General features: G+C 43.7%; 1 protein-coding gene across 6 annotated transcripts in view; it reads left to right on the top strand.

Moving 5' to 3' along the window:
• Positions 1 to 740: 740 nt before the first annotated feature.
• BIRC6 (baculoviral IAP repeat containing 6) overlaps positions 741 to 11949 on the top strand; it is a 186551-nt gene continuing 175342 nt past the window's right edge. For 5 of the 6 annotated variants that reach the window (XM_074818251.1, XM_074818249.1, XM_074818248.1 and 2 more), the window contains exon 1: positions 742 to 1137. In XM_074818251.1, the coding sequence (XP_074674352.1) occupies positions 885 to 1137 (253 nt within the window). In that variant the 5' untranslated portion in view covers positions 742 to 884. Of the gene's footprint in view, positions 1138 to 11949 lie in introns of all 6 variants that reach the window. The other variant, XM_074818253.1, reaches the window with a different exon arrangement.

Below are 11949 nucleotides of genomic sequence, written 5' to 3'. Positions count from 1 at the left end.
TCCCAGAGGAGGCTGTAGCAGACTGGCACTTCGACTTGGTACCAACGCTGGAGGCAACTTAAATGGGGGCTCTCTCACATCATTCTTCCAGTACAAAATCAGTCTCAGAGCCAGGGCATGGAAAATCAAACCCCCGCTCCCCTTTCCCCGGGGCGGAAGGCGGCGAACACCCTCGCCCGCTCACGACTCAGTTTTTGTCCGAAGCGGTAACGACACCGCAGCGACGAGGGCCGGGGAAAGACGTCGGCCCGCTGACGGCGCTCAGGCCCTGGAGGAAAGGCAGCCGGAGAGGAAAGTTACGCCCGCTCCCCACAAGAAAGCAATCGCCCCACCCGGGGGCAGAAGCCTCCCCCCGCCGGCCTCGGGTCGGGGCGCGGCACCGCCACCGCCGCTCTCCCGGCAGGGCCAAGGCGGCCGCGCCGGGCCCGCTGGTGGCCGCGGCCGGGGTTGCCTCAGGTCTCGCTGCCCGCCCGCGCTGAGGCGCGCGCAACGCCCCTGCCACACGCCCCCGCACATGCGCACGACGGCCCCGGGGTGGGGTTTTACCCTTGGCACGGCCCCCACCCGCGGCCGCGTGCAGGGGGGGAGGAGGATGCACGCGCGTAGCGGAGCCCCGCCCCGCCCCGCCCGCTCTCTGCCCCTCCTCTCTCCGTGACGGACGGCTGCTGGCTCCGCCTCCACGCCCCCTCCCCACCCCCAGTGTCAGGCCGCGGTCGGTTCCGCATCCGGCGCGGTTGTGTCACTTCCTGCGCACGCTGGCGCTCTCCCTTTCCCCCTCTCCCCGGACCCGGATGGTGACTGGCGGCGGCGGCTCTAGGGACTGTCAGTGAGCGGCTCCCCCCGGGCCTCTTGTCCTGAGGGCGGCGGCGGCAGCGGCCGGGAAGATGGCTGCGGCGGCCTCCTGCTCTTCGGCGGCGGCGGCGCCGGCTGGGCCCGGGCCCGGGCCGGTGTCGGCGGGGCCGGGCTCCTGTGAGTGGCTGCTGCTGCGGGACGGCTGCCTGCGCTGCGACGCCGACGGTCTCTGCAGCCTGTGCTACCACCCGGCGCTCAACGCCATCCTGGCCGTGACCGCTCGCGGCGCCATCAAAGTCATCGACGGCACCTCGGGGGCCACGCTGCAGGCGTCGGCGCTGAACGGTGAGCGCAGGGCCCCCGCGGCCCGCCGGGCCCCTCGGCCGCGGCCCGGAGGCGGGGGGAGCGGGCCAGGGCAGCCTCGGGGCGGCTGCCGGGCACGATCGCGGCGCGGGGGAGGCGGGCGGGAGGCTCGCCTGGAAACAGGTGGCGTGGCGGGCCAGGGGCTTCCGCCTGAGGAGGCTCTGGGGGGGGCGGCCGGGCTTGATTCAGGCCCTCGGTGCCGGGGGTTCCCCTGGCTCCTTTTCACCCCTTCTTGTTTTTCAAGCCTGAACGGTTCCTACTCTTCGGGGCAGAGGTACTCGTGTAGGCAGCGCTGAGGCGTTTTTCTTCTGTGAAATGTATTGGCGTGCTTGCTAAAAGACTAAATGGGGATGGAATGCTGTGATGTGTAGGGCTCTGGTTTTTTATTTTAGTTTTTCAGGTGTGCTTGTGGATAGCATAACGCTGAACCTTCCAGAGAGTCGAAGCAGCATGTTATGGAGGATACATGTAGTTCTAGTTCTTATTGATATGTGATACTGTAGTAATTTATTTATTGAGCCTTAATCTGGGTTTGTTAAGAAGGCTTCTTTCTTAAAGGTGTCATTTCTCTTACGGTTCAGAATTATTTAAGATAAGAATCCTTCATCAAGTTATTTGATGGTATGTTTTTATATATGTTTGTGTAGTTCTTCAGTCTGCTGAGTATCTTGACTTTCTCTGGTGCTAGTAACAGTATCCCTGCTATTATGTTAAGGAGGCATGATTATGTACTGACTTTGTAGAGGCTGAGACTGTAGCATCTCCGTAACTACGAAGCAACTTTCTTCGTTGCCCATTGATGTTTTTCTACTATTTACAAGCTAGCTCAATAGAAAAATCTATATGCCAATAACAGCTTTTGTTCCTGGTTCATTAATGGTTCTTAAACTGTGGTGCTTGTCTGAATATTGGCAGGGACAGGGGGCTTCTTTAGTGAGACCAGCCCTTGGAATAGAAAGAGATGATTCTTACTAGTTGTGTGTTTCCACATTCAGGTTCTCCTTACAGTTGTATAGTTGGGTGTTCCTAGTAAGATCTAGCTTTGCTGCGTGGTGGTAGTGACAGGTTGATGTTTGCCCACATAGTAATGTCAAGAATTGTACGGAGATGCCATAGTCTAAGTACTGTGTATACTTTCACCTTGAAAACCTGCAACTGTATTACAATGTCAAACTGAAGAGAACGGGCCAAAAACCTGTGATTTGCTTTCATAAGTTAAAGGTGGTGCATCGTAAGATGCAAAAGTTAAGTGTTCGGGGCAATAAAAAAAAAAAGTTTTGTGGAATTATTAAGAAGCTGTCAGCTGCTTTTGTTGTCGGTTGCTTATGTCGAAAATGAGGCTCTTGTGTGGTGTTTCCTGCTTTGTTCAGAATACCAATCACTCTGCTTTTATAATTCCCTTTCCTCTCTCCGAAGATGGTTTTTTTTATTAATAACTTAATTTCTTACTTTTCTTCAAGCTGTTGCCAGAATTTGAGAATTGCTTTTGAGTTGTGGATGAAGAGGGCATAAATTGAGGACTTAATCTGTAATTGGTTGTCTATATAGGAGATGCTTAACTCTCATGAACAGAAAAATATGTGAACTGTAAACCAAAGCCTAAGCTGTTGTTTTACACTTTTCTCTGATAGAATTCTTGCAAGAGATTTGATTTAGTATTCAAAATGCTAATGGAAATTCTCCCCTAAATAGTAACTATTTAAAAGTAATTTACTGCTTTGCTTCTGTTATGTACATTCAGTCATGTATACTTCCTCTAGTGTCAGTCTTCTCTGTGACAGCATGACTGTAAAAGATGGAGTCTACTCCTCCTCACATGAAACAACAGAATTACTTGCAATCTACCCAGATTTTATCTATGCAGTATAGCTGATGCGGTATTACTGGAAAAAATTTATAACCATGGTTCAGTTTGAAGAAACTTTAAATGAATGTCCTTATAGATTCAGACCGTCATGCCTGTCAGAAATCTGGTTCATCTCAGCAGTTGGTGTCTGTTGGGACTCTTAGCAACCGTGTTCACTCTTGTTCTCTCCCTCTTCAGCCCTTCTTTGGGAAGAGGAGGAAAAGCAAATTCAACTCTTCTCTGATTCTGTCAGCTCTGTACAGCGTGAGCTCTTTTCATGTAGGATAGTAGTAGTTGGACACTCAGACCTGTAGACCAACTCTGTCCCTGCTCCCTCCCCTGCCATGAATGACAGGTCAAAGGATATTGTTGATTCAGGGACTCCTGGTGCTATAACTAAAAATAGAGTCCCTAGGAACTGAAACTGTTTCTCTTGGGAGACTGGTTGTCCTCCTTGGTGATTGGGGTCTTTTGCCCTGCCAAAAGATTTATGTTGGACAGAAATGCTGTAGCTCATTACCCAAGGAAAAACAAAACATAGCAGGCCTCTCTAGAAAGCAGAGCAAGAAAAAGGATCCTCCGTCAAGGGACTGGGGCGGGGGGGGGGGGGGGAAGGAAACACCACCAGGCCTCAGTGTTGCTTTTATTTGCAGTTGCAGTTCACTGCAGCAATACATTAAGTTTTGAGCTCATTCTCAGTGAAAAGATTGAACCTGTGGAGTACTGAACCTGGTAGAGCAGTGGAGGCTGCCTTCATTAGAATGTAAATACAGATTGCTCTCTTTGGTGTGTGAAAGAGCAAGAAAGAAGATTCACAGCCAGGAGACAGTTCAGTTATAGATCATTAGGTCCAAACATTAGAATGTGGTCTCTGGTCTCCATGCTTCAGTTTCTCATGTGAACATCATTGGTCTGATGTATGTGATGATCCAGGGATTGTTCTCCTGAGCCCAAACTGTAGCAATCCAGTAAGGATAATGGTTATTATTATACCACACTGAATCTTCATCATATCTAGCCCTTGAAAGTGTGTGGTCATCTTTAATCTGTTTCCTATATGGGCACTCCTTCAAGAGGGATCATTTACTCAGAGAATGGTGGTACATAAGAGTACCATTGGTAAGGGGAAAATAAGGAGATCCTTTAACATTAATCTTTGTTTTACCTGGTCACAACATTGTCCTCTTTATTCTACCAAGGCTGTTGCACACACACTGTGCATTTCAGAGAGCCAGACTGGGAGTGCAAAGACAATTCTTGTGATTACTGGATATTATGCATTTCAGTGTGTTTCCTAGTTGTGGTTAGTCAGGACTAGTTTTGAATCTGTCATGCAAGTCTATCAAGTACTTTATTTTCCCTCTTAGGCATTTAAATATTCGTGTGCTTTCAGTTTCAAGTTGAACACTGGTACTGAAAGAGCATGAATGATCAACCTCCAAATACAGCACTGAGGATGAGCCTTTTTCTCTGCCTCAAAAAAAAAAAAAAAACCCAACCCAAAACCAAAACAAAAAAGCCAGACAAACCCCCTGAAGAATCAAAACAACTTTCAGAATAATATTGAGTGACTCTCTTAGTGTTAGAGATGTTTGATTTATCAGTTCCTTGTATTTACGAATAAAACAAGAAAACTGCTTGAACTGGGAGAGTGCTGTAATTGCCAGAGAAGCTTGGCCAGGAAGCAGTAAGAAACTAAAATGTACTGTCAGATGGACAGTGACCATCTTGAATGTTTCTGTCGGTTTTTCTAGATTAATTAGACATAGCAGTAGCTTCAGAGCCTTGTTCACTAAAATGCACAGTGTTTCATAGCTAAAACCTTCTAAATGACTATAGAGGCCCTAACAGTAATCAAAATACAGACTTCTGAATCCATACAGGGAAGGATCTGTTCATTGTACATATGTAAGTTCCTATAGGGGAAATGGAGACTCTGCATTGTCACCAGAGGCCCTCAACTGCTCTTCCTTCTACAGAAGGATTTAGAAGATCCCAGCCCAGGAGGCTCACCTGTGGCAGCAAGTTCAACACCATTTTCTATCTGCCAGCATTCCCTTTTGGGAAGTTCTGTTTGTCTTCAGCCGGATTACTTTGAATTATGAAGCCTTGGAAATCTATCAAGGGATATCCAGTTCTGTTTCTTTTTGATTCCTTTCCATGTGATACAGGAGGTAAAACAAGAAGAAAATATTCTCTTTTGCATCTTGCAAGTCTTAAGAGGAGTGTACGCTTCTCACAGTCTCCAGGAAGAAACTGTTGGGATACTCTGCCATGCAGTTCTAGGCTTGAATTATTTGAAGACGTCATCAGCAGTTTCAACTGGTTCAAGCTCACTGCGGTAATACTGCTCAAGTTGTCTCCTTCATTCCTCAAAATTGGAGTGAGTTCATTCATCTTCTTGGCTCTTATTTTCCTTTGTTCAATTATGAGACCAAAAAAATATTAATAATGAAGGCTTTTGCTATTAATACAGAATTTTCTCCTTGTTTATTTTCTCATTGCCTGGGGAGTATTGTCAAATATCTAGTGATCCGCTATAGCCCACCTTGCATTTGAGTATACTTGGATGACAATGCTGATCTGGGTAAACGCTTCTCAAAGAGATCATTCCATTGATTTATGTGATCTTAAGGTCATTCATGGAGAGCCTTAAGCAATTGAAAAAAAAGAATAGGAAAATTGTAAGATTTGAGTTCAGTGTTCTATACCAGTAAAGATTCCAGACTGCCTAGTGCTCCATTTGTCTTCTAGCTTAGTCAGAGTGTGTCAGATATCCCTTCTTACTTGGTATGCATCTTGCCAGACTGTCAAGATACTGTTAATTGGTATTTCCAGGCTCTGTGCAAGCACATCTGTATTATCTTATGCAAAAGCTAAAATAGAGTAAAAATAGAGATCTTTTCACGTGCCTTTAAAGGGGTGTTTGCATTACTATGTTTGTTGTAGGGATCCAGAAGTAACAACAGACAGCAATGCAGGCATATGTTATGTTGCCAGGCACAAGATTTTTCATTTTATTGACAGATCATTCATATCTGGACTAATGGATTCATGGCTATCACTGCAACAGTATCACCATATTATTAAATGTTGCAGAATGCTTTAATGTCAGATAATCAGGAATTTCCTAGCCCTCTGCAAATGGACTTAGAAAAAGGCCTTCTGCAGAAGATGTATCTTGAAATGCTTCTTACTGAACCGAAGAGGAAGTATTGTGCTCTACATCAGGGAATTTGAACTTTGACTTCCTGCCCTATTCCATCTCGCAGGTAGCTAAGGTATTATTGATATGAAGAATCCTTGGGAAAATACTGATTTTTTTCAACCTCAGTCCAGCTTTGGTCAAGACAGCTTTTAGTATGCTTATGTGATAAACCCTTCAGCTCAGCTCCCAGTCATGTTGTATACTGTATTATATAAAATGTAGAAGAAACTTGGCAGAATTATGTTCTGGCAGAGATAATTGATTAGTTCAAGTCCAGAATGTTATGAAAGAAAGCAGGTAAATCTCTCCTGGACTTGAAGTAATGGAAACATGGAGAAGGTTTTTGCTTTGGATTGCCCAGCCTAGTGATTTCTAGAAGCTCTGATGTTTTACTATTCTGAACGTCATGGTGATCAGTGGTTTGGATCTAGTATACTCTCCTGTCCCATAATTGGTCCTTTCTAGCAGCCCACCGTAATGTTAGCTGGCTCAGTAGAACCCCTTTCTGAGTCTTTAGTTAAACTGTTTATTATAATATTTTTATGGTTGCTATTGCATTGGTATCCATAACTTGAGCTTAAGTGAAATACAACATCTAGGATTTTATAAGACAGTATAAAAAAAATCAGTCCTAAACTGAAGATTCACATTGATAGTTTCTCTCAAGCTTTTAATAACAAGTATGTCTGATTTTTTTGGTATGGTGTTGATTTGTTGTTTCAGGTTTTCTTTCCAATTTACTTTCAAGTCAGGAAGCAAAGCTGTCCATCGTTTCTGTATGAGGATTCTTTAATTCTTCCTGAACAGTGTGACGTTTTTCTAAAGTTCTTCTTAAGCTGTCTTGGAGATGGAGATAAAGCTTACAACCATGTGGACTCTTAGACAACTTTTATGTGTATCAGTCTGTCCTAGGTCACGTTATGAGGTAGCTTGTTGCATGTTGTCTATTCTACTGAGATCAGTGGCTACTCACCATTTTTTTATTTTTAAATAAAAAATTTACGTGTGGATTAGTTCACTTTCCTGATGGATCTTAAGCAATGCCACAGGATTGCTTTCTGCTGTTAGAAAGCTGTCCTTTTAATAGTTAATGCTCTCTTAGTTGCAGTGACTACTTGCAGTCACCAGATAAGTACTTATCACTCAGAGGACCCTTCAAGAAAGAACAGCTATTGCCCTCAGTTCTTCCATTTGTGAAGTACACCTGGATACAAACACTTGCAGTTTCTTTTGGTTTCTGTGGAGGCAAATACGGGATTGCGTATTGGCCCAATTCCTTTGCTGCCTTGCCTTTGGGAACAGTATCAAGATTTGGTAAGGACCTAGTGCACACTGCTAGTCAAAAAGTAGACAGGAAGTTTAGTACATGCAAAACATTTCTTTTGAAGATTTGCATGTATGTTAGTGGAAAGAGTGCTCCACAGGTAAGGATGATGCAGAAGAAGCGAGGGAGAGAGAACGGCTTTTGTTTCACAGTCTAGATTAAAAGTGTAAAATTATGGAAATCATAACTTAATCTGTCACATAAATGTAAACACTATTATGTTTAAAATTTTCTTGAAGTATTTGCTTGGGCTGTTCAGTGAGTATTTTATTGATAATTCTTTTAATGTGTAACTTAAAAGAGGAGGGAATTTGCTTATCAGTTAAGTAGTCTTGAAAATTAATAGCATTCGTGAAAACACATATCCAGTCTCAAGTGCTGGTTAATGAAGGTTTGCATAGCATACAGTCTGTCGGCAGTTCTTCAGTTCCCTGTACAGTTCATGGAGGGAAAACTGTTTGATCACCTGAGTGAGTGTGAAGCGACCAGGATCTCATCTGAGCATTTGGCAGCTGTAGCAGAAGAGTTTGATAAACTGTTTACTGGGCAACAGGCTACAGAGACTCTATCATGAAAAACTCCTTTTGGAAAGGAAGAGCTGGGAGGGTGTGAGACTGAGAACTGTAATGGATGGAGTGGCTGGATGACAATGGGGAAGGGGTTAGGGAAGTAGGAAGGTGGGCAGATGGCAGAGAAGGCTGGGAAGATAGGGATTGTTTTACTGGAGAGCAAGAAGGCACTGTGGTTACTGTGGAGAAATACTGTGATAAACTTAGTTGACCTGTCTTCTACGGGATCCTAGATTCATGTTGTTATGTAAACAATGACATGCAACACTGCTCAGTAGACATTTTTTAACAATGGGTTTTTTCTATTCAGTTTTCTGTAGCTTTTATAAATCAGAATTAACAAGATTAACATTTTTCAATGAATAATCATATTTCCAACAAATGATCTCCATTCACTACAGAGAGAGGAAAAGTCCTTACTCTGAACTTTTGGAGAAACCTGCTTCCCATTACCAATAGAAGAGGCCTGGCAAGACCAGTCTTACAAGGCTTGAGTTAGCTTTTCTGAGTGTCCCATTTTAGAGATAGAACTAAAGTTAAACCTGCGTAGTCACCATGTTCAAATATTCCTATGCTGCAAACAGGTGTCTTAAACATACAAGGTCCTTCAATTTTGCCAGCTTCTCTAAAGAATTTGGAAAGACATCTTAAAGAATAGTTTCACTTTTAAATATAACTTAAACATGAATGGATCTAGTCTGTTCTACTTCAGCTTTCCTGTATAGAAGCAGTTATTAGGAGAATGTGAGAATGCATTTAATTAATTTGAAGTACTCATAAGAATTTAGTGGAGCCTGGTATACTGGACTCATAATGCCAGAATGAGATCTTGGAGTTGTGCTAGAAATATGAAATACCAGCTAAATGCTCAGCAGTTGTCATAAGCAATTGCTAGAGAAGTTGTCAAGAACCCAGCTGAGAATATAAGTCCATTTCAATGCCTGTACATGTGCAATTTTAGTATTTCCATCTGAAAAAGAGTATAACAGAGCTAGAAACTTACGGTGTGGGATGGCTTATGTATGTCAGACAGTATTCAATCTGAAAAAAAGATGGTGGGGATGATATGGAATGGGGAGGTAAAAGAGAGAGAGAGGTTTGCAAAATTCTGCATGTGTGAAAAATGTAAATTGAGAGTTGATTGTCTCTTCTAGTATAAGAGCTGAGGGCATCAAAAGAAGTAATTGTAAGAAATAGTAAAATATGGAGCTCCTGGCTACAGAATATTGTGGATGCTAGATTTTGTAGAATTACAACAGTGTTGGACAAACTGATGGGAGAACAACCTATCAAAGGTCATTATATAAAAAAGAAATCACTTTTGACTCAGAAGGTCCTTGAGCACAAATTAGCAGGGGCTGAGAGTGTTATAGGAAGGTGCCATACATACATACCCTGTCTTAAATTCTTCACTAACCACTTGGTTCAGACCACTGTCTTGGACAAAATATGAGGTTATGTGCATTATCCTCTGATCCAGTATGGTTGCCTCTGTGTTCAGTGTTGTATTTCCTTAAAAGTAATGTTAAACAGAGAAAGATGGGTAGTCGCTCAGCAGTCTAACATGGCTGTTGAACTACTGCTGCAGTAAAGGAAGACTGCTGTTAGATTTCCTCCTAAACCCATTTTTTTGCAGACTGAATGAGTGCAGTTATCTTGGTCTTTCTTCACATGTTGCATGGTCTCTGTCCTGGTTTGGGCTGGGATAGAGTTAATTTTTCTTCTCAGTAGCTAGACTAGTGCTGTGTTTTAGATTCATTATGGGATTTGGTATGAGAAGAATGCTGATAATACACTGCTGTTTTCAGTTGTTGCTAAGAGATCAAGGACTTTCCAACCCCCCATGTCCTGCCTGTGTGCAGGTGTACAAGAAGCTGGGAGGGAGCACGGCCAGAGCACTGGACCCAAATTAGCCAGTGAAGTATTCTATATCATACAATGTCATGCTCAGTATATAAAGGAGGGGTGGCTGGGAAGGAGGGGGTTCTCTCTTGCTTCCAGGATTGCAGTTTTGGGATCTTGGTTTTCGGGATTGCTAGCCAGGAACGGGCTGGGTATCAGTTGACAGGTGGTGAGCAGTCGCATTGTGCATTATCCATTTGTACTTTCTCTTATTGTTATTGTTTTATTTCAATTATTAAACTCTCTTTATCTCAACTTACAAGTCTCCCTTTATCCCTCCAATTCTTTCCTCCAGCTTCCTGGCGGGGGAAGGTGAACAAGCGGCTGCATGGTGTTCGGCTGCCGGCCGGGTTTAAACCATAACACTGTCTTAGTACCCCTTCATGGGAATTTCACATTTGTGCTGATATCTCAGATGGAGGATGGAAGCTGGGCATGATATTCTGGATGTGGGCTGAAAATTGCTGAATAGAGGAGACTAATCTTTTCCCCTGATCTACTGCCTGTGAGATCCCCAGTGTGGTAATAGTTTGTCACTTCAAGGATGCGTTGCTGCTGCTTGTTCAGCCTGTCCATCAGGATCCCCAGGTTGTTTTTGTCGGGTCGCCACCTAGACAGTTGGTCCCCAGCTTCTGTTGATGTGTATGGGGTTATCCATACCAGCTGTAAGACCTTGCAGTTGTCTTTGAACTTCAGGAGGTTTGTATCAAGCCATTTCTCTGGCTTTTTGAGATTCTTTTAAAAGGCAGCCTGCCATTTAATGTATTAGTTGCTTCCCATTTGGTGTCATCCACTCTTGCTAAAGGTGTCCCGTCATCCAAGGCATTGATGAAGATGGTAAATCATACCGAGCTTTGCTCAATGCCACTTGTAACTTGCTGCCAGGTAGGTATTAAATCATTTACTAACATTGTGCATGACAGTCTAGGCAGTTTTTCACTTGCCTTGTAGCCCACCCATCTGCTTTTGAGAACTTGCTGCTTCTTTCAGCTTGCTATTTTGGAAACTCTTTATAATATTGGGGTTTGGGTGGGGAAAGCTAAACCATTTCCTGCCAAACAGTCTTGGGAGTTTAAAAAGTGCCATAACTGGAGATGTTTTCTCCTCTTACATAGACTGCATGATACATATTGGGTGAACTCTGATGCTCTAGCCACTGTAGTGACAAAAAGAGGAACTGGTGGTAAAACTTCATCTGGCAAAGGTTCTTTGTTGTGAAATGCTGCGATGGGAATTGCTCTTGAAGAACGGGAACTTCCTGTTACTGAGCTGTGAAGTATTATTCCTTGCCTGTCTCTGGGTCTGGGTGGATGCTGTGTCATTTGTCTGTCTGCAATTTGTGAAAGACAACTTTCCTGAAAATTTTTAATCATAGTTTTCCGCTTTGAGAAAAATTTTGAGGAAGACACTGTCCCCTGTGAGGTGTTTGCAGGAGAATAGCAGGGACTTACATTTTCACAATTTACTTGAGTTTGCAGGAAGGATTGTAGAATACCGTGTAAAATCTTTTGTAATTTGTTCTTGGGATAATGGTATAAAGCCCTGAGCAGTTGCGTTCTGTGCAGCATACGAGCTGGCAGTAATGTTAGATACATGGAGATCTGAAACGACGTGAAGAGCGTGGGCACTAAGAGCTCATCAGTATCTTCCTGCTGATTCAGTCTCAGTTTAAGTCTGTAGAGTGAAAGAGGACCCTATGCCTGCAAAGCTGGTGAGATATGAACTGCCTTGACCTCAGTGGGTTTTTGTTTATGTTCTGAAACCTTTTAAGTGTTAATGTTAGCTTCTGTTAGTAGTTGCTTGATCAGACACATCTAGTTAATATTCATGTGGCAGTCTGCAATGCTTTGTCCCAGATAACACATCTTCCTATTCTAATAAGGATTATTAAAACCAGCTATCAGATAATAAAGCTGATACTGAAGCAATTCTGTCCTGTTTGTGC

Source organism: Strix aluco, chromosome 3, assembly GCF_031877795.1.
Source record: "Strix aluco isolate bStrAlu1 chromosome 3, bStrAlu1.hap1, whole genome shotgun sequence".
NCBI lineage: Eukaryota > Metazoa > Chordata > Aves > Strigiformes > Strigidae > Strix > Strix aluco.
Note: the sequence above shows the minus strand (reverse complement) of the source record. Positions and strands in the feature narration are given on the sequence as shown.